Source organism: Spermophilus citellus, assembly GCF_964194105.1.
Source record: "Spermophilus citellus genome assembly, chromosome: 12".
Classification (NCBI taxonomy): Eukaryota; Metazoa; Chordata; class Mammalia; order Rodentia; family Sciuridae; genus Spermophilus; species Spermophilus citellus.
Window position 1 is genome coordinate 3,550,232 of NC_138198.1, and position 26,428 is coordinate 3,576,659.

General features: G+C 57.5%; 1 protein-coding gene across 4 annotated transcripts; it reads left to right on the top strand.

The window, feature by feature from the left end:
- Positions 1-1,072: 1,072 nt before the first annotated feature.
- LOC308631554 (obscurin-like) lies at positions 1,073-26,428 on the top strand. 4 transcript variants are annotated; one of them, XM_081262871.1, is made up of 28 exons: positions 1,073-1,296; positions 1,430-1,711; positions 2,072-2,445; positions 2,840-3,709; positions 4,518-4,797; positions 6,674-6,752; positions 7,002-7,585; positions 8,213-8,245; positions 8,470-8,568; positions 8,780-8,998; positions 9,426-9,486; positions 9,712-9,782; positions 10,338-10,460; positions 10,629-10,768; positions 11,299-11,499; positions 11,650-11,729; positions 12,116-12,289; positions 13,147-13,303; positions 13,690-13,806; positions 13,897-14,061; positions 14,197-14,355; positions 14,543-14,720; positions 15,183-15,296; positions 19,958-20,125; positions 20,389-20,491; positions 20,788-20,917; positions 21,692-21,803; positions 24,804-26,428. In XM_081262871.1, the coding sequence occupies exons 1-28, from the start codon at positions 1,128-1,130 to the stop codon at positions 24,848-24,850; spliced, it is 5,289 nt and encodes a 1,762-aa protein (XP_081118997.1). In that variant the 5' UTR covers positions 1,073-1,127; the 3' UTR covers positions 24,851-26,428. The 4 variants fall into 4 exon arrangements, with proteins under 4 accessions (XP_081118997.1, XP_081118998.1, XP_081118995.1 ...); XM_081262872.1 differs by lacking the exon at positions 24,804-26,428 and having other exon boundaries at positions 7,002-7,120; positions 7,388-7,585; positions 21,692-22,314; XM_081262869.1 differs by lacking the exon at positions 24,804-26,428 and having other exon boundaries at positions 21,692-22,317.

The window sequence follows — 26,428 nt, forward strand, 5'->3', positions numbered from 1 at the left end:
AATCAGTTCAATGAAGAAAGTTTATACCAGGAGCCAACCCATGACACCCACCCTGATTCAGGCACAGATGACTTCCTATTCCTCTTAGAATAAAGTTCAAAATACTCACCATGGTCCACAGTCCCCATGACCAGGCAATGATCTCCGTAATCCTTTTGTACCCTCCCTTGATCTCGCTCCCTCCCCTCAGGGCCTGTGGCATTATTTCATATCCCTGCACTTCATCCAATGCCTCTGGTAGCACCTTGCTCCCACTTTTCCTGCCATCACAGGACAATGAAGCCCTCACTCAGAAGCAAGCCAGTCTTGGAACCGTGAACACTGAATGCCTAGTTTGTGTCCTTTACAGGGCCTTCTTCATTGTATTTATTGTACTTAATTTGTTTTACCCCTAAATATTAACTGAAATGAAGGAGACCAGACATACTATCTTGGACACTGTTCTAACCTACATAACTGACTTGCACTTTATCTTCCGACTCAGTCAAATTTGCAAAATGAGTGAATAGATGCATGGAGACACTCATGGACTCTCTGCTTCTCTAGGCTTTCAGGTCAGGACCTCTGCATAGGGCCACATCAGCCAGTATCCCTCAATCTCCCTTGATAAGCTTTTTCATTGGCAAAAATAATTTTGGCAAGTCATTTTTTTAAAGAGATAAGCACCATACTTAGGTTCTCATACATGCTAAAGCACTCTACCACTAGGCCATATACCCAACACCTGGGTCAATGCTTTTAAACAAAACAAGATTCCTATAAAATGGTCTAGTGTTGGGGGGCTGGTTGAGGTGACAATTGGAGGGAGCCATATATGGAACACAGAGTTTTCGTGGCAGATGAAAGGCCTTGTGAGGACCACACTGCATACTCTTTGCACTGCTGAGGTTTGGGGAAACCTTTCTGTACCATGCTCACCCAAAAAGAAAAACTTGCCAGCTTAGATTCTTCAGAACTAAATGGAAAACATTAATCAAATAGACTGAACAGACATCTATGGACTATTTAATCCATCAACAATAAATTCATTTGCTTCTCCATGAAACAATGACCATTCTTTGAAATAGCTGTCCTGGGTGGCTCACACAAGCGATGGTGGAGGGGGTCTGTGTGGCTATCGGGTAGAGATGAAGGAGGGGTCCAAGGGCCAGTGGCGTTTGTGCCACGAGCTCGTGCCTGGGCCTGAGTGTGTGGTGGATGGACTGACTCCTGGGGAGACCTACCGTTTCCGAGTGGCTGCTGTGGGCCCTGCAGGTGCTGGGGAACCTGTGCACCTGCCCCAGATGGTCAGGCTGGGTAAGTAGCCATCTTGGTCCTGGAGAATGCCCAGCTTCTCCAAGGTGGAGGGAAGAGTTGGCAGGGTGAGGTCTGGACCCTGGAATGCCCCCACAGCTGATGTGGCCTGTCCTCCGTGGACACTGTTCCCCAGCAGAACCAGTGGAGCCTGCTCCTCCCCCGCCCCCTACCCCTGTGAGCCGGCAGGTGGTGGCCGGAGAGGATGTCTGTCTGGAGGTGGAGGTGGCAGCTGAGGCCGGCGAGGTCGTCTGGCACAAGGGGACGGAGTGCATCCAACCCAGTGGGCACTTTGAGGTCCTTTCCCGGGGGCGGCAGCAGACACTGGCGATCAAGGGCTTCAGCGCAGAAGACCAGGGCGAGTACCGCTGTGGCCCTGCCCACGCCCTGGCCTCCATGGAGGCTGCTACCTTCCAGGGTGAGTACTAGGTTTTGGGCTGGGAAACCTTGAATGTGGAAGGGGGTGGCCTGTCCCACCCCATCACTTTCTCCCGGGAGGTTGTCAGTGCCCCACCTCGGAGCCTGATCCAGGTGCATTCCCTGTGCATGTGTCCCACCCCTGCAGTGTGGGCCTGTGAATCTAGGCCCAGGCTCACTGTGCAGAGCCATTTTCTGTTCTGGTCACCACATTGTCTGTGCAGGAGGTGAACTGACATAGGGAGGGAAGACTGAGGCTCAGTGCTTCTAGACCTGGTAAAACCAGGTGCCAAGTGGGGAACAGAGGTCCAGTGATAGGCTTGGGGTCACAGCTCCGCTGATACCCTCCTGCTCTCCTCAGTGGTGCTGACCCCTGGCTCTGGGGACGAGGCGCCCACACAGCCCAGCCTGCCCCCTGAGGCAGCCCAGGAGGGTGACCTGCACCTGCTGTGGGAGGCCCTGGCCAAGAAGCGTCGCATGAGCCGTGAACCCACGCTGGACTCCATCAGTGAGCTTCCAGAGGAGGATGGCCGCGTGCATCACCTACGGCAGGAGGTGGAGGAGGTGGCCCCTGGCCTCTCTGAGGGCTACTCCACAGCTGATGAGCTGGCACGCACTGGAGAGGCTGACCTCTCGCACACCAGCTCTGACGACGAGTCCCGGGCAGGCACACCTTCCCTGGTTACTTACCTCAAGAAGGCTGGGCGGCCTGGGGTCTCACCCCTGGTCAGCAAGGTGAGCCTCTACTTGGCTTGCAAGGGGAGGCCCAGTGTTTTACCCTTGCCACTACCACCCACGTGCTTGTCCCTCCTTCCACCGATTTCTCCACCCGTCCATCATCCATCTACTGCTAAAGCCTTTTCCTATAAAGCTGGGGCCAGTCCCTCTGGTGTCCCTCATTACCCATCAGTCCCCAGTGGGGACTGTATAGAGTGATTTCAGGGAGTTGGGCTTGCTTTGTGATAGCAACAAGAGCCAGCAGGTACCTCATACTCCATGAGGCTGGCACAGTTGCCAGGGCCTGAGAGGCAGAATGGATAGCCGTGCGGAGATCAGTGCTGGGCCCTGGTCTTGTGTGTCTGGCCTCGCGGCTCCTGTCTCACTGTGATACTGTGCTCTGTGCCCACAGGCCAGGGCCCCAGCACCCTCCTCTGTGGAACCACAGAAGCAGCAGGAGCACCCAGCCCAGGTGCACCCACCACCGATAGGTCTGAGTGCTGAGGATCTGGGCGACCCCTCCATGGACAAAGCAGCAGTGAAGATTCAGGCTGCCTTTAAGGGCTACAAGGTCCGGAAGGAGATGAAGCAGCAGGAAGGACCCGTATTCTCCCACACATTTGGGGACACTGAGGCCCAGGTGGGGGATGCCCTGAGGCTGGAGTGTGTGGTAGCCAGCAAGGCTGATGTGCGAGCATGCTGGCTGAAAGACGGCGTAGAGCTCACTGACGGGCGGCACCACCACATCGACCAGCTCGCAGATGGGACATGCACCCTGCTGGTCACTGGCCTGGGCCGTGCTGACACTGGTCGCGACACCTGTCAGGTGAGCAACAAGTTTGGCTGTGTGAGCCATAGCGCCTGTGTGGTGGTCAGTGGCACCGAGAGTGAGGCCGAGAGCTCCTCCGGGGGCGAGCTGGATGACGCCTTCCACCGCGCTGCCCGGCGTCTGCACCGGCTCTTCCGCACCAAAGGCCCAGCAGAGGTTTCTGACGAGGAGCTGTTTCTTAGCGCTGACGAGGGTCCCGGGGAGCCAGAGCAACCTGCGGACTGGCAGACCTACCGCGAGGATGAGAATTTTGTCTGCATCCGTTTCGAGGCCCTGGCCGAAGCTCACAGGGCAGTCACCTGCTTCCGAGAGATGTTCACCACCATGGGCATTGGGGTGGAGATCAGCCTGGTGGAGCAGGGGCCCAGGGGGGTGGAGATGCGCATTGGCAAGGCGGCCCCTGCCCCTGCAGCACCTCCGGAGCCAGTGTCCACTCAGCTGACTTCTGATGCCGCTGAGTCCAACTGCTCCACAGAGTTGGGTCTGGAGCTGGAGTCCAAGGGGGTAGAGGAGGAGTGAGGCCAGCAGTGGCCAGCACCAGCTGAGAGGTCCAGGGGTTACCTGGGCTCCAGCACTCTGCAAGTGCAGCCTCCGAGGTGTAGAAAGTCCCGACTCATTGAACAGAGCTGAATTTGAATCCTAGAGCTGAATTTGAATCCCAGCTCTGCCTCTTATTAGCTGTGTGAGCTTAGGGAAGCCACAGTCTATCGGAGCCTTGGCTTTCATGTGGGCAAAATGGGAATGTGAATACTTACTTTCTGGAGAGTTTTATTTATTTTTTCCCGAGGAGTCTTGGAGATATAACCCGTATAGAATAGGCACCCACTTCCACAAGGCACTTCACTTCCATTTCACCCACTGAGTTACTTATCAGCCACGCCACATCTCTGCAGGGACAGGAGGTAGCTGGGATCAGTTACCCTGGCACGCCCAGAAGTTGCTCTCCTACACTCCAGATCCCGGACAGCCCTCAGCCTTCCGCAGTTACTGCTCTTCCCATCCCTGTCTAGCGCTTCATCCCTCTTGCCTCCTGGTGGCCTGGGCAGCAGGAGAGACTTTTAGAGAGCTGGGAAGAGGGCTAAGCCTAGCAGGCAAGCTTCAGGGTCTGTGTCACGTCAGGTCTGCAGGTGCTCCCACATGGCCTGTTGCCGGGCAGCTCACACATGTCAGACCACCCAGCTGGTGTGATCGGTGTGTTTGTGGCCACAGGCGTGAGTGGCACGCCCAGGCTAACATGCTACATGCCCTGCCTGCTGTTCTAGCCCCCGTGTTCCTGACGGAGCTGCAGAACCAGGAGGTGCAGGATGGGTACCCCGTGAGCTTCGACTGTGTGGTGACGGGCCAACCTGTGCACAGTGTTCGCTGGTTCAAGGACGGGAAGTTGCTGGAGGAGGATGACCACTACATGATCAATGAGGACCAGCAGGGTGGCCACCAGCTCATCATCAGTGCTGTGGTGCCCACAGACATGGGCGTCTATCGCTGCCTGGCGGAGAACAGCGTGGGCGTCTCCTCCACCAAGGCTGAGCTCCGAGTGGAGCGTGAGTGCACTCTGGGGGTCTGTGTTACCAGGGTGGGGATGAGAGTCTCCTGAGCAGGGCTGGAAGAGTGATCCAGGGCTCTGGTCTTAGACCAGATAGGAGTTAGGGCCTCCAGGTCTTAAGCTGGTGGAGACTTCCCTTGAGCCAAGCTCAAGGCCACAGTTCCCCCGGGAGCCCAATGGTGGAGGGTGGAGGTCTCTTGTGTCTGCCAAAGGCCTCCAGGCTGGGGAGACCAGGAAGGTGTGGAAGAGGAACCAGGGGAGCCCAGCTGCTCAGCCACTGCCTTGGGGCTGCTCTGGAGCCCTGGCTATTGCTGCAGGAGACTCTTGGGCATGCGGGTGGCTGCTGCCACAGAGTGTCAGGACACTTGCTCTTTGTTTAGATTCCTGATGGTGCTCATGGGCCTGGGATCTCCTGGGTGTTGAGGGTTTCTGTTGTTCTAATGAGGTGACTCTTGCAGGGTCCCTGTAGCCTTGGTGGGCAGGCTGTCCAGGAAGACCAAGCTTTGACAGGAAGCCTGGAAAGGGCCCCACCCCATCCACTGAGGATGGCATGTGACATAGCTGGAGTAGGGTGCCCAGGCTGTGGGCCTCAGGGAACTTCGGCCTGATGGAAACAGAGGTGCTGGCAGGGGCTGTGCCCACCACAGCTTGCCCGACATGATCTCACATCTGGCTGCTCCTGAGGTGTCCTTAAGTCACCTTCAGCCTAGGCAACAGGACCCTTGGTTGGCTCTGTGAGCTGCCCTGGCAGGTTAACCCTGCCCCAGGGAGACCATGGGTCCTGATTTATATCCACTGGGTCCACCCCAGCGAGGAGCCTGGGCTTCTGACTAGCCGCTGAAGCAGGTTGTCTTGGGGCCTGACCTGTCCCCAGGCAAACAGGGTCAGAGCTGAGCTGGGCTAGAGGACATGCAGCTGGCAGGTGCCCTGGCCACAGAACTGCTGCTGGTGTGTGTGGGGTCGTGGTGGAGGCTCCCCTGCATACAGGCATGCTTGGAGCTGTGGCATGGTGGGCACTGATGGCTGGTCTCCTTCCAGAGCTGAAAGAGCTCTTCACGTGTTCCTGATTCCGGACTGCATCAGAGGCATGACCTCGGTCTTTCCCTTTCTTGGCCATGTACTTGGGGGCACCGTGTCTGGCCTGATGAAGGCTAGGGTCTCTGCTCTTCCTTGACTGCTTGGGCTTCGCCACACTTATGCAAGTGCTGCCTGAATGTGAGTCATAAAGACTCACATGTGTGCTTTCTTCTGGAAACTTGGTGGTAGCTCTTAAGTTGAGGTCTTTGATTCCCTTGGAGGGAATTTGTGAGTGTGAGGTAAGGCTTCAAGTTCACTCTTGCTCAACACCATTTGTAAAAGACTATTTTCTTCCATTTTGTTGTCTAAGAAATCTTTTAAAGTCCCCCAATTTTACCTGAACGTCACTGAGAACGTGGCAAGAAGGGCCAGGGGTCTCAGCTGCCATTCAGCTCCCACTGGCCCTAGGCCCAGGGCCACACCTCCCAACCATCCTGCTGGGGTAGTGTCTCAGCATGGGCACTCTGGGGACTCTCGCTTGGCCCACAGTGGTGGAAGTCCAGCTTGTTGCCCCTTCTTGGTCAGAAATCCAAGTCTCTTTCTCTTGGTTTTGAGGCTTGTGTCTCCAACCTCTCGTGCCCTGGTAGGATGGAACCAGAAGGTTCTGCCACTGTCCCTGTCTGCTGTTCCTGGAGACTCAGGTCATATGACGTTTTGTGCTGGGCCTAAGAGGCTTGCAGTTAGTTATGGGTGTGGAAGAACGAGGCTGGGAACAGCAGGGGTGGGCAGGCCCAGGAGGGCGCGTCCCCCTGAAATCCCAAAGTCCTGAGCCTCCTCCACTCACTTTTCCTCCCCAGTGACCAGCACAGACTACGACACTGCCGCAGACGCCACGGAGACCTCATCCTACTTCAGTGCCCAGGGATACCTGTCTAGGTGGGGCCACACAGACAGCGGCCCAGGGCCTCCCGGGAAGTGGTGATCTGGGCTGGGTGGCTTAGATTGACTTTCCCAAGCCTGCAGCTTTCAGTCAGACCCTGGCCGTTTCTGTCCCTCTGCCCCTCCACTCAGCAGACAGGGAACCTCAAACCCATCCACCTCTGACCTTCACCCCGTGGGCCCTCCCGCCTGGACCCTCAGCCTGCTCCACTTTATGGCTACCCCCTTATTTGTCTTTTTTGCCAGCCGGGAGCAAGAGGGAACCGAATCAGATGAGGGGCAGCTGCCCCAGGTGGTGGAGGAGCTGAGGGACCTCCAGGTGGCCCCTGGTACATGCCTGGCCAAATTTCAGCTCAAGGTGAAAGGTAGGGTGCTGGGGAGTGGGCACCGTAGCTGGAGGGAGGCCAGGAGCTGTCTCCCGTTGGTTACACATGGGAAGGGCCTGACCAGTGGAGGTCAGGAGGTCATGTGTGCCTGCTGCTGGGCAACAGGAGGCTGCCACCCCACCCCCACACCAGAGGCTGGCTGGCCTCTGAGCAACCTCTTTTCTGGGCCTTTGTCTGTCTCCCATCGAAAGAGTATAGTGCCCATTGAGAATGGTCCTGTGCTGACCACTCTCCTCCATGGGGTAGGCTACCCAGTCCCCAGATTGTACTGGTTCAAAGACGGCCAGCCCCTGTCTACATCAGCCCACATTCGCATGGCTGACAAGAAGACACTGCACACCCTGGAGATCGTCTCTGTCACCCGGGAGGACGCTGGCCAGTATGCGGCCTATATCAGCAATGCTGTTGGTGCTGCCTACTCATCTGCCCGGCTGCTGGTCCGAGGTGTGTGCCCTGAAGGAGTGAGCAGTGCCACATGTACTGCATGCCAGGCCCCATCAGGCTGGGCCCAGCCCATTGCCCCTATGCACAGTGGCACAGATGGCAGAATTGCCCCACAGGAGCGGGTGCCCAGTGGGGCTTGGACACCCTGAGTGATGAGCAGGCTCTTGGGGGAAGCAGATGAATACTGGGCCCAGCAGACCCGCACAAAGCCCCAGTGGCAGCTCTGACAAGAAAACTCCTGTGTCCTTATTTTCCCAAACGTTCTGAGCACTGACAGCTGACTCCCAGTTTGACCCATACTGGTCCTGCGGATAGACTGTTGCTGGGTCCTCCTCCTGCCTCTCAGGGTGGAGCCCCAACTGCCATCTCCCAGTGCCCATGTGGTTCCAGGCAGGGCCCCAGACTCCCAGTGGGCACAGGGAGGGTGGGGATGTCACACGGATGTACACTGGAGTGTGAGTTCTTTGGCCTCTTGGCCAAGGTTTCAGGCAGGGTAATGGACCTTTGACCATGGGTGGGGCCATGCCCAGGTCCCCCCACTGGGCAGTAGGACCAGGACCTTCCCACGTGTAGGGAAGCAAGGGAATCTGTCCGTGCTGCACATCTGACTCCCTCTGCACTTTTCAGGTCCTGATGAACCAGAAGAGAAGTCAGCATCAGGTGAGATGGCCCTGTGGGCAGACAGAGGCTGGGTGGATTGTGGGCATGAGGCCAGAGTGGACCAGCCCTGGGCCTGGTAGTGGTGGAGGTGCAGGAAGAGGGCTCTCTGGGGCCACAGGCACAGGCCGCAGAGAACTACCTGGGGTTCCCAGAACAAGGACATCAGGACATGGGAGCTGAAGGAGGGGTGCCGGGTGTCCCCATGGCTGTCCTTGCTCTCCCAGATGTGTGTGAGCAGTTGGTGCCACCCCACATCCTGGAGAGGTTCACCCCCAAGAAAGTGAAGAGGGGCTCCAGCATCACATTCTCGGCGAAGGTGGAAGGTGGGCATCCTCACTCCCCGGAGAAAGAGCACCCCCCCAGGGCCCCCATGCCACCCTCCCATGGGTCGCCCATGCCACCCTCCCACAGGCCACCCATGCCACCCTGCATGGCCTCCTGCTCCACCCCTCATATCACTCTGGCCAAGCACCCTCTTCTGGAGGCCCATAGCCAGTGGGACTGTGTACCCACTGAGCCCTCTCCTGCCCACAGGATGCCCAGCCCCCACCATACACTGGCTCAAGGAGGAGGCCGAGAGAGGCGTTCTGTGGATTGGCCCCAACACCCCAGGCTACACTATGGCCAGCTCTGCCCAGCAGCACAGCCTGGTCCTGCTAGATGTGGGCCGGCAACACCAGGGCACCTACACGTGCATTGCCACCAACGCCGCTGGCCAGGCCCTCTGCTCTGCCAGCCTGCATGTCTCAGGCCGTGAGTAGGGAGCCTGGGTGTGGTGAGGAACCAGCTTGGGATGTATGGCCTTCACCCACCTGTGATCCTTCTCCTGCAGAGCCCAAGAGCAGTCTGGGCCCAGTGGTGCAGGCCAGTTTGGCCTGGAACCTCAGCTCTGCCTGCATGGTGTACAGATGGCCTGCGGGCCCTGCCCAGAGCCCTCTGTTCAGCCCCTCTGAGGGATGGTGCTTGGAGGGCAGGCCTGTCCCCCAACCCCATGGGTGACCAAGTGCTGAGAGTGGACAGGGAGGTGGGCTTAGGCATAGACCCTTGCCAGGGCTTCTTAGGGACAGTGCAGGCAGGGCCCCCAGGGTGGTCTAGATGTCCTGGGTAGGGGTCCCAGCCCAGGACTCAAGGTGTCGGAGTACAGGACTGGTCCTGACAGCTCCCCTGGATCTCTGGACAGTGCCCAAGGAGGAGGAGCAGGAGAAGATGAAGGAGGCTCTCATTTCTACCTTCCTACAGGGGTGAGTGGGTGCCCTGACTGACTTACCCAGGGGGCTAGGGTGGTGTAGCCCTGTGGGTGGCCACCCCCTTCCCTGTGCAGCTTCTCCACACTGTAAAATGAAGTTTTTATGGGCCCCGTCTGGTGTGGAGCCCTTGATTGTGGTGTCCTGGCCCCTAGGCCCCCTCTGTGGGGAGCAGAGTGGTGGGTCCAAGCTGGGCTTGCAGGACACCCCTCCTCCCCTCAGGACCACCCAAGCCATCTCAGCACAGATGTCAGAGTCTGCTGGTCTCACCGGCCTTGCTGGGCAGAGGAAAGGTATGTCCGGGTTGGGTGCAGGGGGTGCCGCCCTTTGGACCTGAGCAGCCTGGGCTCTGGGCAGGTCCCTGCCCTCTCATGGCCAGCTCCCAGCTCTGGTTGGAGTCAGAGCTGTTCTGACCTCTGTGGTCAGGGGGCCCAGGCCCAGTGGGCTATGTGGAGGTTTGGGTTCCAGATGTTAAGAAGAGCCACAAAGTCACCTCGGCCCCCACAGCCCCAACCCCGCCTCAAGCCTGATGCCAGGCTGGACCCTGCCCAGCGCTGTCCTCAGCTCCCTCACCATCTGCCTGTAGCCCTGCCTGCCACCTGCTGCCTCTTAGCTGTGCTTGCCGTTCTCTGGCCACTTGCTGCCTCTTCTGTCCAGACCCGCTCCCTTCATTCTCATCCCTGGTCACAGGCTCTGCATCCTGCTGACCTCACTGGTCTCTTCCTGCTGGCACCACCTCATGGTCTCCCTGCCAGGGCCTGGCCTCCTGCTCACCGTCAGCCCCTAGGAGAATTGCAGTGAACTTTTGGGGGAAGCATGACCCCACAGTGTTGCGTTTGTTCCCCCAGGGGAGGCCCTGGTAGCTGAGGAGGCCCATGGCCACCTGTCCCTCGCTAAGGTGGGCACAGAGGAATTCCTACAGAAACTCACCTCCCAGATCACTGAGATGGTGTCGGCCAAGATCACACAGGGTGAGGGGGCCAGGATGGGCATCCAGGGTCCCCAGGGGAGGCTGGGACCCTGTGTCCTCGCATGGGGCCTAGCTAGGACTCTGCGCCTGGGAGCCCTGGAGACTGGCTGGGTGGTAGGCAGTAGGGGGACAGCCTTCCAGGGACATCACAACCCTTGTGTTCACCCAGCCAAGCTGCAGGTGCCTGGAGGTGACAGTGATGAGGAGTCCAAGACTCCGTCTGCCTCCCCCCGGCATGGCCGGTCGCGGCCCTCTTCCAGCGTCCAGGAGTCATCCTCGGAGTCAGAGGATGGGGACTCCCGAGGAGAGGTGGGTGGGCTGGGACCCTTGGGAACAGGGCTGAAGAGACGATGGGAGGCTGCAAGGGCCTGGTGCTACCAAGGGAGGGGCATCACCCCCAGAGACACCAAGGGACACCAGAGGTTGGAGCAGAGGGCAGGGTCTCTGCACGTGGGTTCCTGCAGAGCACTACCTCTGATGTCCCTCTCACTGCCATCTGTGGAGAGTGCACCTTTGCCTCCAGAGCCCACCACCTCTTGGGTTGCAGGGGGCAGTGGGCAGCAAGGCGCTGTGAGCAACCACAGTCTAGGCGCCCATCCACGTGGGCAGGAGCCAGCCCTCTCACTGCCATCTGTGCAGAGTGACCCTGGGGGCTCCTGCCCTGTGGCCCTGGACTGGGTACCTCCTCGGCCCCTGGACTCAGCACCCTCCCCTCTGTGCTCTTGGGGGTTTTAGGGGGTTGGGAGAACCTCTCCCTCCTCAGAGGTGGGGGGCCATGGGGGGCCTTGGCAGGCCTCACCCCTCTGGCCCCAGGATTTAGGCCCATTTCTCTTTATCAGATCTTTGATATCTACGTGGCCACGGCCGACCACCTACCCCTGGGGGCTGAGCAGGATGTCATCACACTGCGGGAAGGCCAGTATGTGGAGGTCTTGGACTCAGCCCACCCGCTGCGCTGGCTTGTGCGCACCAAGCCCACCAAGTCCAGCCCCTCCAGGCAAGGCTGGGTGTCACCAGCCTACCTGGACAAGAGGCTCAAGGTATGGTAGTCCGGAGCTGGGGGAGGGTGCCAAGGCCCTGGGATCCTGGCCCTTCGCCAGAGAACCCTGGAAGTAAGGGACAGGAGCCCGGTGGCCACAGAGGAGGTGGAACAAACTGGTGCCCTGGGACAAACTCCTGTTTCTCAACAGCTGTCTCCTGAGTGGGGGCCCAGTGAGGCCCCCGAATTCCCCGAGGCCGTGTCCGAGGATGAGTACAAGACCAGGCTGAGGTATGTGTTGGGGAGGGTTGAGGGTGGAGCCACAGCTGGCTGCTGGGCCTCAAGGGCCAGCTGGCGTTCTGCCCTGCTTCTTCATGGGGGACCTGTGCTTGCTGAAGCTGTGTGAGCCTCCTTAGGTCACGGTCCTGCCCCTGGTGTCTGCAGCTGTGCCCTCCCAGAGCCTCGTGCGGGAGGGCTTCCTGGGGAAGAGGTGGTGCCCTTGCTCCACCACCTACCCACTTTCTGAAGCTTGGTGACAGGCTCCTGATCACAGGAACCCCGTTTAACTGCAGTGCAAGGGAGCAAGCTCTCCATGTGTCCCTAGTCCCCATGTGGAGACTAGGGACAGTGGGAGCAGGGCAGCTGCTGGGCACCCCCTGATGCCACTCTTCCGCCAGCTCTGTCATCCAGGAGCTGCTGAGCTCAGAGCAGACCTTCGTGGGTGAGCTTCAGTTCCTCCAAAGCCACTACATACAGCAACTGGACCGTGCTCCCCGAGCACCAGCAGCCGTGGCCAGCCAGAAGGCAGTCATTTTTCGCAATGTGCAGGACATCAGTCGCTTCCACAGCAGGTAGGCAAGGCCACACACATGCATGTGAGGTGCACGCACAGCTGTGGGTCAGGCCTCGTGGAGGGTGACACTCAGCAGCTGGGGTAGGAACTCGATTTACCCATGGGCACATCCCACTTGCGTGATGCCCCAGTGACAGACGCTCGCCATATGGGTTGAAGGCTGCAGAATACCTGCCACCCATGAGCACTCACACAGGCCCATGTGCATGCACATGAATGTACACGGGCACATGGGAAGTCCCATGTGCACACCACATATGCTCACGCACCCAGCCTCAAATGTGCGTGCACATGTGCTTGATATGTGTGTGCACATAGTGTACATGTGTGCACACATACATATGTGAATCCTGTACAAAAATGTGCATACATGCTGGATACACATAGATATGTGCACTCACATGCATGCTGATCTCCATGCACGTGCACTCTTGCACACTCACACAAGCATTTGAGTGCATGTGTGTGCCATGTGCACATCCACAGACACATTCAGGCAAACACATGCACACATATTATACACACATGCCACACATGCATGGTCACATCTGCACACTTGTGTATACATGCACAGTCACATGCATGCACACATGCACCCACACACGTGCACATGTACATGCATGTACCCACATATACATGCTCACATACTACACATCTGCACACTCGTGGGCAAGTGTACATACCCATGCACTTCTGTACGTGCCCACGTGTCTGCACACCCAGCTTAGTATACTCAATCTCACAGGCCCAGAACCCACTCCTGGGCAAGAACCATAGCCTCTCAAGGAGAGGGCCCAGGACTGGGCTATGAGCTGTGCCTGACCCTGTCCCTGACCCTGTCCCTCTCTGTGGCAGCTTCTTGCAGGACCTGCAGCGCTGTGACACAGATGACGATGTGGCCATGTGCTTCATCAAGAACCAGGAAGCCTTTGAGAAGTACCTGGAGTTCCTGGTGGGCCGTGTGCAGGCAGAGTCTGTGGTTGTCAGCACGCCCGTCCAGGAGTTCTACAAGGTGCCTGTGCCTGGCTCCATGGAGTTGGCCACCGGGCTCCTCCCTGGCTGCTCCCAGGCCTAGTGCTGGCCTTGACTCCCACCAGAAAACTCACTGACCTGAAAGTCCCCTGAGGCTTAGCCCTTGTCTGTGCTCATGGCCTTAGTTCATATTCCCTAATTTCTTCCCCCACAGTCCCCAGGGCCCCTTGAGCCTTGTAGCTCTGTGCTCCTGGGCTGGCCACTTCACTGCCCAAGTTCTGTGCATGCCTCCGGCTAGATGGTAACACAGCCATTGTCCAGGTTCAGGGCCAGGTGTGAGAGTGCCCCTGAGATGTCCTCTACTGTCAGGATGCCCTAACTGGGGCTGTGCTTTCTTGCCCGAAACCCGCCCTGTGGTGCCTACAGAAATGCGCTGAGGAAATGCTGTCCGCTGGGGACCCCTCGCAGCCACCCCCACCCCCACTGCAGCACTACCTGGAGCAGCCGGTGGAGTGGGTGCAGAAGTACCAGGCTCTGCTCAAGGTGGGAAGCCCTGTCCTGCCCCAGCCTTGAATATCCAGGCCAGGCCTTGGGGCTGAAGCCGTCTGGGTCCTGACCCTTGGTCCGCCTCAGGAGCTGATCCGCAACAAGGCCCGGAACCGGCAGAACTGCGCCCTTCTGGAGCAGGCCTACGCAGTCGTGTCAGCGCTGCCCCAGCGTGCTGAGAACAAGCTGCATGTGTCCCTCATGGAGAACTACCCCGGCACCCTGGAGGCCCTGGGGGAGCCCATCCGCCAGGTGGGGGGACTTGCGTCTGCTGCCATGTGGTGGGGTGTGGCTTTTGTGGGTGCTGGGCTCATAGATGACCCTGGGGTCTGCGCCCAGGGATGGGGCCAGGCAACCACAGTCCAACCACATCTACTCATACCCCAGGGCCACTTCATTGTGTGGGAGGGCGCACCAGGGGCCCGCATGCCTTGGAAGGGCCACAATCGCCATGTCTTCCTGTTTCGGAACCACCTGGTGATCTGCAAGCCCCGACGAGACTCGCGCACCGACACCTTCAGCTATGTGTTCCGGAATATGATGAAGGTCTGTGGTGCCAGGGGCTGGGGGTGTCATGCAGGCCAGTGGAGGTTTCCCTGTTCCTGGGCTCCAGGGTGGCCACTGGAGCAGAACTTGCCATTGTTCTGGGGTGACCTGGGCATGGCCCTACTGGACCCTGTCTGTCTGGGGATGCTTAGCTCTGTCCTCCCACTAATGTTGCACCCCTCAACAGTTAAGCAGCATCGACTTGAACGACCAGGTGGAAGGAGACGACCGTGCCTTCGAGGTGTGGCATGAGCGGGAGGACTCTGTGCGCAAGTACCTGCTGCAGGCACGCACAGTCATCATCAAGCACTCCTGGGTGAAGGAGATCAGCGGCATCCAGCAGCGCCTGGCCCTGCCTGTGTGGCGTGAGTGTCCCTGGTGCTGTGCTGGGGTGGGGACCTGAACATCACTTAGATGCCCAGAGGGCTGCACCCAGGCCGGGCACGTGGGCATGGGTTGTTTTTTGCACTGGTGGCTTGGTTCTCCCCTTGTTCAGATCTAGCTGAGGGACTGGTGGCTTTGGCCTCCCAGGGAGCCCCAGAGCAGGTGTTGAGCTGATCCTAACTCAAATGGGGGACACAAAGGGATGTAGTGGGGACACGGCATAGCTCCAGACTTGGGGTATCTGACCAGGTCATGTTTGGGTGTGATGGTCTTGCACCTTGGTCTGTCCCTGCCTCGTGCAGCCACACCCAGCTTAGTCAGTAACCAGGCCCTTGGATGTGGGGCCACTGCTGTTGTTGGGGGCAATTTGCCAGGGTGCACCCAGGGGACATAGGCCTGACATCCCACCCTCAGAGTCCTCAGACCCCCACATGTGTCCTCAGGTCCTCCGGAATTTGAAGAGGAACTGGCTGACTACACGGCTGAGCTGGGGGAAACTGTAAAGCTGGCTTGCCGCGTGACCGGCACACCCAAGCCTATTGTCAGCTGGTACAAAGGTACCTGCCAGGGCCTACAGACTGATCCTTCACAGGAACCCCCACCAGGGGTGGGCCGCACGGGGGCTGAGGACAGCATGGGGTCTGGTCAGTGGGCTGGGCATGGGGAACAAGAGACAGTCCAGGCCTGTTCAAGGGCAAACATCCTGGGGATGGACAGTGAACAGGTGGTGCCATGGCCACCCTGGGGAATGAGCAGGGTGAGGAGTCAGCACAGGGCCGAGACAGACATGCCTGAGGGCAGCCGAGAGAGCACCAGGACCACAGAGGGGGCCACAGGCAGGCACCTGGGTGCAGGAGAGGCCTGTGAGCTTAATGGGCCAGGAAGGGTGCTGATCACACTGCACCTTCAGGGTCACGGAGCACAGGCCTTACATGGCTCAGGGATGGGAGCTGCCAAGGTCAAGGGAGGTCAGGTGTCTCCCAGGCCTGTCTCAATTGACACTGCCACAGGATTGGGGTCCTGAGACCATCCTCACTTCCTGCACCACCATAGGCTTGGGGTCCTGAGACCACTCTCACTTCTGACGTCCAGTTCACTGGTCCCCAAGGTTGCCTTCAGGTTCAGTGATTCACCAGAAGGTCTTGGAGTTCAGAGCTATTATGCTCAGGGTTAGCATAAAGACAAGACTGCAGCCCCTGAGAAAAAAGAAGAGCACTTCGGGAGGGTCCAATGTCACCACTTATGAGCTGCCAGCCTCCCGCTCCCAGTGCAGTGAGGAAGAGCACCTTCTCCTCCCAGTGACACCTGAGAACCCAAACAGACCTATGCCAACCAGGAGGCTTAATGAGACTTGACGTCAGCATTTGTCACTGGAACTCTGTCAGACCTGCATGGCTGACCGCTCATGTGGCTGACCTCAGGCTCTAGTCCTCCTGAAGTCAAGATTAATGGCCTGAAGCCCACTATGAATCTCACATTAGCATAGAAGACAACATGGAGCTCCACTAGGAAGCTCATTGTTAGTGTAGACGCCAGTGTGGCCTGGGTCATCCATCAGGAATCTCCTCATTGGTGTAGATGCCAGTGTGGCCCAGGAATCTCGTTATTGCCATAGACACCAGCGTGGCCCTAGTCATCCACTGGGAATCTCGTCAAAGGTGTAGACACCAGCATGGCCCAGGTCACCCACAGGAATTTTGTCATTGGCATAGATGCCACCTACTAGGAATCTTGTTGGCGTAGATGCTGGCTTGGCCTAGAGCATCCATCAGGAATCTCATTATTGGTAGAGATGCCAGCATTGCCCTGGTCACCCACCAGGAATCTCATCATTGGCATAGAAGCCTTCGTGGCCTGGAGCATCCTCCAGGAATCTGTTCATTGGTGTAGACACAGCATGGCCTGGGTCACCTACTAGGAATCTCATCATTGGCATAGACACTGGCATGGCCTGGGTCACCTACTAGGAATCTCATCATTGGCATAGACACTGGCATGGCCTGGGTTACCTACTAGGAATCTCGTCGTTGGCATAGACACTGGCATGGCCTGGGTCACCTACTAGGGATCTCCTCAATGGCATAGACACAGAATGGCCTGAGAATCCCCCCAGGAATCTCATTGTTGGCATAGATGCTGGTGTGGCCCAGGTCACCTACTAAGAGTCTCCTCATTGGCATAGATGCCAGTATGGCACGGGTCACCCACCAGGAATCTCCTAGTTGGTGTAGAGGCTAGCATGGGCCAGAGCCTCTTCCATGAATGCCATTGTAAAATAGAGTGTCCAGTCTGGCCCTGAGCCACAAACCCCTAGGCTAGCCCATCTGTTGTGGCCCAAGGTTCCAGAAAATCCGAGGCTCTTCCCTGGCAGACTGTTCTCGGGTCCCGAGGCACCTTGCTGGTGCCAGGGATCAACATGATTCCTTTGGGCAGCACGGAGCATTGACTACATGGAAACCTCATGGTCTTGTGAGCAGCAGGGGGCATGGTTCAGATCTGTCATCTGTCACCTTGGCTGTAGTGCCAAGGGCCTGCTTAGGGACATGGCATCATGTTGGTGGTGGCCATGGTTGCATCCTGGATGCATTTTGAAGGCAGAGCCAGCCAGATTTGCTGATGGGTTGCATGGGGTGTGTGGAAGAGAGATGGCATCCAGGGAGCAGCACAGGGGTTGTGGACAGCAGAGGCCACTGGTCCTATTCACAGAGGTGGGGCAGACCCACAGGGAGGCAGGCTGGTACATTCTGAGCTGGGCAGGGAGGAAAGAAACCCAGATTTGTGAGGTTTTGAAGAATCCAGGTGCCCATTGGGCTCCAGGTGGTTATGGAGGGGATAGCTTGAGAATAAATCTAGAGCTTAGGAGAGATGTCTGGCTGGAGGTGAGAGATGGCAGGCAGGTCCTTGGCATACAGTGTGTCTGAAACTATGGGTCAGGTCTAGTGCACAGCCCTCAAAACAATTCCAGCAGCTCAGGAGACTGAGACAGGAGGATGCAAGTTTAAAGCAGCCTCAGAAACCTAGCAAGGCCCTAAGCAACTTAGTAAGACCCTGTCTCTAAATAAAATGTAGAAAGGGCTGGGGATGTGATTCAGGCCCTTGGGTTCAATCCCTGATGAGAGAGAGAGAGAGAGAGAGAGAGAGAGAGAGACTGAGGTCAGTTTGAATGTGGAATGAGTGTGAAGAGATGAGGTTCAGGCTTCAAGGCTTGGGATCTGGGATTCACAGAGTCAGAGAGGTGAGGAACATAAGTGAAGGGGCGGCAAGCCAGAGAGATGGGAGGGACCCCAGGAAGCTAGCGAGGAAGGGCGGCCAGGCAGAGAGGGCCCAGGAGTGCCCAGAGCTCTGGCCAGCCCCCAAAACAATGAATGAGTCCAGCTTCCCTTTCCTGGGTGATGAGGCTAGCAAGCTGCCATGTCAGTGGGCTTCAGTTTAGCTAGACCATGCGAACCCAAGCCCATGAGTGGAGACCCTTGGATCCAGATTCTCATGGAGTCAGTTGCCTTGCATCAGGGAGTGGAGTGGAGAGCGGAGCCCACCCTGCCCTTGGGGGACATCCACTCATTCAGGAAGCTCTCTTCCTTTTGATGAATGCGGCTGGGCAGCCCTTATCTCTTGTTCCTCAGGGAGTCCTATTGGCCTATCCCTGAGTGGAAGATCACAAGGCCTCACTGGGTTGGGCATCTGGTTTCCTCCAAAGCCCCACTGCATGCTGAGAGCCGATTTTCAAAAGTGGTATCTGACAGCCATGTCTGGCAGGGGATAAGTCCCAGACCCAGGGGACGCTTCACTCATCAAGGGCTCTAGCCGAGAAACGGTCTGTCTCAGGAACGTGCGACGTGTCTTGGTCTGTTTCCTGATGTGCCAACAAGACACCTGAGTCTGGGTTACTTATAAAGTGAAGAGATTGTTTGCAGATTGAAAGTCCAAAGGGCATGGTGCCATCTGGTGGGGTTCCCCTTGGTGGCCTCATGACTTCGTGGGAGTCTTGCCAGGGGAAAGGAGCAGTTGCAGTGACAGGAAGAGAGGGGCTCAGGACCAGGCTGGCTTTTATAGCAGCTTGCTGACCTCTGGAGACCAGCACCCATCCCTTCCCAAGTCAGTGCCCTCAGTGACTGATTTCAGTTCTGCCGGACCCCACCTCTCAGGAGGGCAGCGCTCCCAGGGCACCCCATTCAGAGCCACTCCATCCAGAGCTGCTGGGCTTGCATGACCTATGTATGTGCCTACCACCTGGGGCCACGGGGGCAGCAAGTGGATAGAGCTGGTGGTGATCACTCTAGCGGCCAGCTCCCTTTGGCCATTTCTGCTGGCCATACAAGGCCATCAAGTTGCGATTCATCTTCTCATTACCTTGGCCGCCTCTGTGTTATAGCAAGGCCTGGCACTTCCTCTGCCAGCCACGCAAAGGCTGGGAAGTTGGGGTGTGGCGTCCACGCTCTACTGCCAGGTCTTTGCGTGGAGCTGTCCCAGCTTAGCTGGTTAACTGTCAAACCAAATGGCCATGCCACTTGCAGCAGCCCCTGGGTCAACAAGGGCACATTGCACTAGTGGCCTCAGGAAGACCAGCAGGATGCCTGGCTCCCCCTGAGCAGAAGGCTGGTGCTAAGGGTCCACCATGTGTGAACTCAGAGTCACACGCAGTTTCAGGCCAGAGTTCAGATGCAGACATTATCGCCATGGCACCCAGAGGTCCCTGTCCACAACTGGGTGTCCTGGTGCCTGTGTCCAGCAGAGCCATGGAAATCTGAGTTCCTTCTCGAAGCCCCCTGCAGATTGGATGGGTAGAAGGGCCCTCCATCCCTCTGCATGCTGTGATGAGGGACCAGGTGTGGGTGGGAGGGAAGGGGTGTTAGGCAGTGGATTATGTAGCTGTAGGCTTGGTGGGATTGAGTGAGAATGGGCCCATAGCCAGGGAGCTGGGCATGATCAGCACATGGGAGGTCCGCAGGGAGTCACACTGGGGTGGTGGGGCTACCACGGACTTAGCTGTCCATGTGGATGTCTTCTGTCAGGTTCAGGTCTTTCCACCTGGCCCTGCCTCTAGCTAATGTCCAAGGTGGACATAGAGACACAGAGACAGAGGTCTGGGCCACACCAGAGAGAAAGAGAGAGAAACAGAGACAGACCCAGAGAGGTGCAGGCCAGCCCCAGCCTCTCATCCACCGGGGCAGGCTTACAAGGTCCCTGCTCGACGACAGCCCTCACTCCTCCCTTCTAGATGGGAAGCCAGTGGAAGTGGACCCTCACCACATCCTCATCGAAGACCCAGATGGCTCCTGCACCCTCATCTTGGACAACCTGACTGGGGTCGACTCTGGCCAGTACATGTGCTTTGCGGCCAGTGCCGCTGGCAGTGCCAGCACCCTGGGAAAGATCCTGGTGCAAGGTGAGCCTGGAGGCCCGTGGGGCAGGGAGACACCCTGACCAAGCCCACCACGTGGCTCTGGTGGATGGGTGGAAGGGCCCTCCATCCCTCTGCTTGCTGTGATGAGGGACTGGGTGTGGGTGGGAGGGAAGGGCAGGCAGGCAGGCATGTGGGGGTGGAAGCCCTATGTGGTCATGGGCTCACTTAGGGCTCAGGAAGGAATGTGGGGGCTCAGACACCCCCAGCTCCATCAGAGTGGCTCCCTGTCTCTCTCCACCCTGCAGTCCCCCCACGGTTTGTGAACAAGGTCCGGGCCTCGCCCTTTGTGGAGGGAGAGGATGCCCAGCTCACCTGCACCATTGAAGGCGCCCCACACCCTCAGACCAGGTGGGCCAGCACATGGTGGGGCAGCAGGGGAGGGGCTTCAGGCTCTTGTCTGCAACACAAGGGTTGTGCAGCTGTACGGGGCTGGGCACAGTGACTGTCTGATCACTGAAGAGAGGGCATTGTGGGGCTGAGACCCACTGGGCATGGGGCCTCTGCCACAAGATAGCATGGCCAAGCTGGATGTGGACATCCACAGGGTGGGTTCACCAAGGACTGTAGAATCTGGGCCAGGGCAGCGGGTCTGCAGCACAGGGAATGTCACACCCTGCCTCATGGACTCTTGGGACGGGTTCTAGGTGGTACAAAGATGGGGCCCTGCTGACTGCGGGCAACAAGTACCAGATGCTGAGTGAGCCCCGCAGCGGCCTGCTGGTGCTTGTGGTCAGAGCAGCTGGCAAGGATGACCTGGGACACTATGAATGCGAGGTAAGACGGGTGGGCAAGGGGCCTCATGGCCAGCTGTCCACTAGGGCTTGACAAGGGAAGGGCCTGGGCCCTTGGCACAGGCCCAGAGACACCAGGCCACTGTCACCCATCATCCCCAACCCACCACACCATGTCTGGCCTTGCTCCTCTTCCACACGAGGCTGAGCCCTGCCACCTGCCATTGTTCCCACCCTCTCAAAGAAGCCCTTTGGTTTTTGCCTTTCTAGGGAACCCAGTGCTGACCTCAACTTTCATCCATTTATGTAAAAAGTAGTGTTAGTTTCCACCTTTTCCTGGTGTCACATAGGTGGGACCCTACAGAGGGAAGAGCTGCCCTGTCCCTGTTCATTGTCCGGAGGCCCAAGGCTGGGGCTCCTGAAGGCAAGGCCCAGTCTGAGCCTCTGGTCTTCAGGGCCTGTCCTGGCACACAGTGACATTGAGCAGGTGTGTGCCCGCTACAGGGCCCCCAAGACCCCCAGGCTCCAGTCTCTGGCTCTTGTCTAGAGGCCAGCCTCCTGCATGTGGGCCCCACATGCAAGTTCCAGGAGGCAGGGAGACCCAGCCAGCTCTGCACTTCAGGGGCTCAGAGCCACACACGGCCAGCAGCCATCTGCACAGCGCAAGATGCCTGGGCGAGGCCCTGGCTGGGAGCCCTGTCCCCTTTGGGGGACACAGTCTCAGTGGGGACCTCAAACTAAAGACCACCAGAGTGGACAAGAGACAGCTAGGTCCCTTGAGGATAGGGGTCCTGAGTGGTTTCTGTCCATCCTGCAGCTGGTGAACCGGCTTGGCTCCACTCGTGGTGGTGGGGAGCTGTACATGCAGAGCCCTGTGCTGCCGGCCCGGGAGCAGCGCCACAGGGAGCAGACTGTGGCTGCCATAGAAGGTAGCTGCCACCGAGCCTGTTGCCCATGCTGCCTAGGTGGGTCCTCAGGCTTGAGCCTTGTGTCACAGCTGCACAGCCAGCCAGGACTGGGGGGCAGCAGACCCACCATGTCTCAGAGCGGGTGCACTTCCTGCAGGGGTGGCTGGGCAGGCATTTTGGGCAGATGACCTGGCTAGAAGAGGAGGCTGCGGGGAGGAGACCAGAGGCTGCAGGCCACGTGGTCTCAGAACCTGTGGGGCAGGCGGAGGTGGCCAGGAACCCGGAATGAGCGCTGGAGAGGCTGCTTTGTGGTGGGGAAGTGTGAGCCCTGCCCCTGGCCTGCAGGATAACCCCCCTCTGACCCAGGGCAGCCTTCCTGGCAGTGGTCACACAGGCCTCCTGCAGGCAGCAGCTGGGATGGGCTGCACTTCTAGAGAAGGGGGTTTCCCCCTGAGGGCAGAGGCAGGACAGTAGGACATCTGGGGAAGGGCGTCTACACTGAGGGCAGAGGGCAGGACAGTAGGACGTCTGGGGAAGGGCATCTACACTGAGGGCAGAGGCAGGACAGTAGGACGTCTGGGGAAGGGTGTCTCCACTGAGGGCAGAGGCAGGACAGTAGGATGTCTGGGGAAGGGGCATCTCCACTGAGGGTAGAGGGCAGGACAGTAGGACATCTGGGGAAGGGGCATATACACTGAGGGCAAAGGGCAGGACAGTAGGACGTCTGGGGAAGGGCGTCTACACTGAGGGCAGAGGACAGGACAGTAGGATGTCTGAGGAAGGGCGTCTGGGTATAAACACACTTGCCTGAGCATAGCCTGTGCAAGCAATGCACACAGATAAACACACACAAGCCTGAGCACAGCCTGTGCAAGCAATGCACACATATAAGCACACACTGCCTGAGCACAGCCTGTGCAAGCAATGCACACATATAAACACACACAAGCCTGAGCACAGCCTGTGCAAGCAATGCACATATATAAGCACACACTGCCTGAGCACAGCCTGTGCAAGCAATGCACACATATAAACACACACAAGCCTGAGCACAGCCTGTGCAAGCAATGCACACAGATAAACACACACAAGCCTGAGCACAGCCTGTGCAAGCAATGCACACATATAAGCACACACAAGCCTGAGCACAGCCTGTGCAAGCAATGCACACATATAAATGCACACACACCTGAACACAGCCTGTGCAAGCAATGCACACATATAAACGCACACATGCCTCAGCACAGCCTGTGCAAGCAATGCACACTTATAAATGCATACCCACACGTGAGCACAGCCTGTGCAAGCAATGCACACATATAAACACACACATGCCTGAGCACAGCATGTGTAAATAATGCACACATATAAACACACACTCCTGAGCACAGCTTATGCAAGCAATGTACACATATAAACACACACATACTGCCTGAGCACAGCCTGTGCAAGCAGTGCACACATATAAGCACACACACACACTGCCTGAGCACAGCCTGTGCAAGCAATGCACACATATAAGCACACACTGCCTGAGCACAGCCTGTGCAAGCAATGCACGCATAAGTATGCACACACGCCTGAGCACAGCCTGTGCAAACAATGCACACATATAAACACACACAAGCCTGAGCACAGCCTGTGCAAACAATGCACACATATAAACGCACACACACTCCTGAACACAGCCTGTGCAAGCAATGCACACTTATAAACACACACATGCCTGGGCACAGCTTGTGCAAGCAATGCACACATATAAACACACATGCCTGAGCAAACACATGTACATGTGCTGATGTGCACATACATGTATACACACTTGTGTGTGTGAATGTGTGTGCAGCGTGTCTGAGCATGCATATGTGTGCAGACAAGTACACCTGTGTGCACATTTGTATGCAAGGTACATCCATGTGCAGGCACACAAATGTAGCCAGTGTGACCTCCAATGCACACACACACAGACAGTGTCTAACTCTTGTGCTCATCATCTGCGACAAGCTTGAAATGCCATAAGTTGCCTAGGGAAAGCCTGTCTCAGTGTTGCAGTGCAGTGAAGCAGAAAGTCCCCTGGTCCAGAAGATGTGGGACCATGTCCCAGTACAGGCCGCTTGGCTTTGCTGGCCACCTCCTCCACCTTCCCATTGAGCAGTGAGAGGGCTGCTGAGCCTGGAGATGGCCTGCAGTAGTCAAGCCCAGGCCTGCCCAGAGGTCAAGGGAAGAGGCCTCAAGGTGGTTGGGAGTAGGTGCTGCCTGGTTCCAGATGAGTTTCATCCTCTCTGGAACTCCAGTCCCCAGCAGCAAGATGGAAACATAGGCCCCATGGGCTGGCTTTGGTAAGGGCAACAGCTGGGAAAACCAGGAAAGGCCACACAGTTGGGACAGCTGCCCTTCACACTCAGACCTCAGGCACCCACCACATGCATGGGGCTCAGATGTGCCACGTGCAGCACTCTGGTGCCCCCTCCCCTGGAGACACTCACCACATGCATGGGGTTCAGATGTCCACATTCAGGACTCTTGTATCCCTCTCCCCTGGAGACACCTTTTGGACTTGAACTCATTTTGTGGCAAAGGCATCAACCATCCTGGCCCCATTGTGGCTGGTGGCCCACTGCACGGCCACAGGCTACTCTTCCCTTTCCCTAGGCCTCAGGGCTATGTTGGGCTACATGTTTGAGGAATTCACAGGCTTATGTCAGCATGAGGAAAAGCCTGGGCCCTTTTGAGTAGGCAACAGATGCCAGCTCGTTCTCCTCCCCACAGCTCCTGTGGCGCTCGGGAGGGAGAGTGGGCTATCCTTGGGGTGCCTGCTGTCACACCCCAGCCCCTCAGGGCAGACGCTTTCACCCGTCTGTAGCTGAGGAAACTGGACCTCCTAGCTGAGACAGGCTGCCCAGGGACACATGGCCAGTGCTCCTAAGCCCAGCAGATGGCTGCACTGCAGTGCCATCAGGGAGTCAGCCCCAGGCACTGGCTTCTCTGTAACCCTTGCTATTCTGACTGTTTTCTTTGTAGTCACTGCGCAGGCGACTAAAGTCCCCAAGAAAACCGTCATCATGTAAGTGCAGGCGTGTTCCTAACCCGTCCTCGGACTGCAGTGCCCTGCATGCCACTAACCTTCCTGGACCTTGCTGTGTGTCCTGGCCACTTGCAGTGGCTGCACTAACAGCCTGGCTCACTTCTGGCCACCAGTGCCTTGCAGATTTCTCACACAGCCGTGGCCTCAGGTCCCTCCACACATCATGGCTCTCTTGCTCTGCACACAACACAATGGCTCACCAGAGTCGCACCACTAGGGTGGGGCTAGAACTGAGCCACTTCCCTCAGAAGACTAGAGACAGACTCTTATCCCTTGGTACCCCAGGTCTGGGACGGTATCATCCAACAGAACTTGCTGCAGTGGTGAGAGTATTCTCTCTACACTGCCCAGTGTGGCAGCCACTAGCCACATGTGTCTGTTGAGTACTTGAAGTGTCTAGTGCAGCTTAAGAAATGAATTTTAGGGGCTAGAATTGTGGCTCAGTGGTAGAGCACTTGCCTGGCATGTGTGAGGCCCTGGGTTTGATCCACAGCACTGCACATAAATATATAAATAAAATAAAAAGATCCATTTACAACTAAATTTTTTTTTTAATGAAGGCATTTTAGCAGTCTCCAAACCCAAGCCTAACCAAGGTTCAGGGAAGTGAGGAGGCTTAGGGTGGCTCCCAGAAGTCAGCTGAGAGCCCATTTCCCCAGAGCCATGCCCGTGGGCTCTTTGTCCTTCAGTACCTTCATGCTGTAGAAAATCTGGGCATGTTGGTGAGCTGACTTGGGGGATCAGAGCTGGGTGAACTCACAGAACATAGGCTTGCTTATGACCTGGACAGTCCTGGAGACTTGCAGAGGAGGTATGCAGGTGGAGGTGTGGGGATCTGTAGGCAGGACTGGCTGAGGATTCTATAGGTTACAGGCTGGGATGCTCCAGGATAGAAACCTCCATTCCCCAGGGGCTGAGCAGCCGCCAGAAGGGCCTGAAGGTAGCTGTGCTACAGAAGAATTCTGTCATCAGAATTGATGAGGCCCTGGGTTAACTCTTCCCTGACCTCCCTTCTCCCCAGAAGTAGGCTTCTCCTACTGTGCCACCCAACAGATGGGAACAGTTGGGTGGTAGAGTGCCATCCTGGGTACAAGCAGGTGTTCTAGGGCCTCAGACAGGTTATTGCTCCCTTCCCTCCACAGGAGGAGCATTGTAGAGATGGAGCCAGATCCCATTTGGGAAGCTTCAGAGGCGACCTGAGGGGGACTGGGGATCAGAAACATTCTGGGAAGTACCCACCTTCATCCTGCAGAGAAGGCTGTGCCCCCTCAGCTTTGGCCCTCAATAGGCCACCAGGAGCCTCAACCTCCCCACCAGTCAGTGGAGTAGGAGATTCCCTTCCTCCTGGACAAGAGATAGGGAATGTAGGGTTCATCACTGCTGTGCACCTTGAGGGTGCCCATGTGTCTCTGGACCCGTCCCTGGGAGCAACTCTTCCTGGAGCCCCGAAGTTAGAGCAAGAAATAAAAATAAGTGCTGAGAGAGAAAGAGAGATAGGCAGTGCCTTGGTCAAAGCACCAAGTCCTGACCATGGGTAGATCCTCAGCTGAGCCCCGTGGAC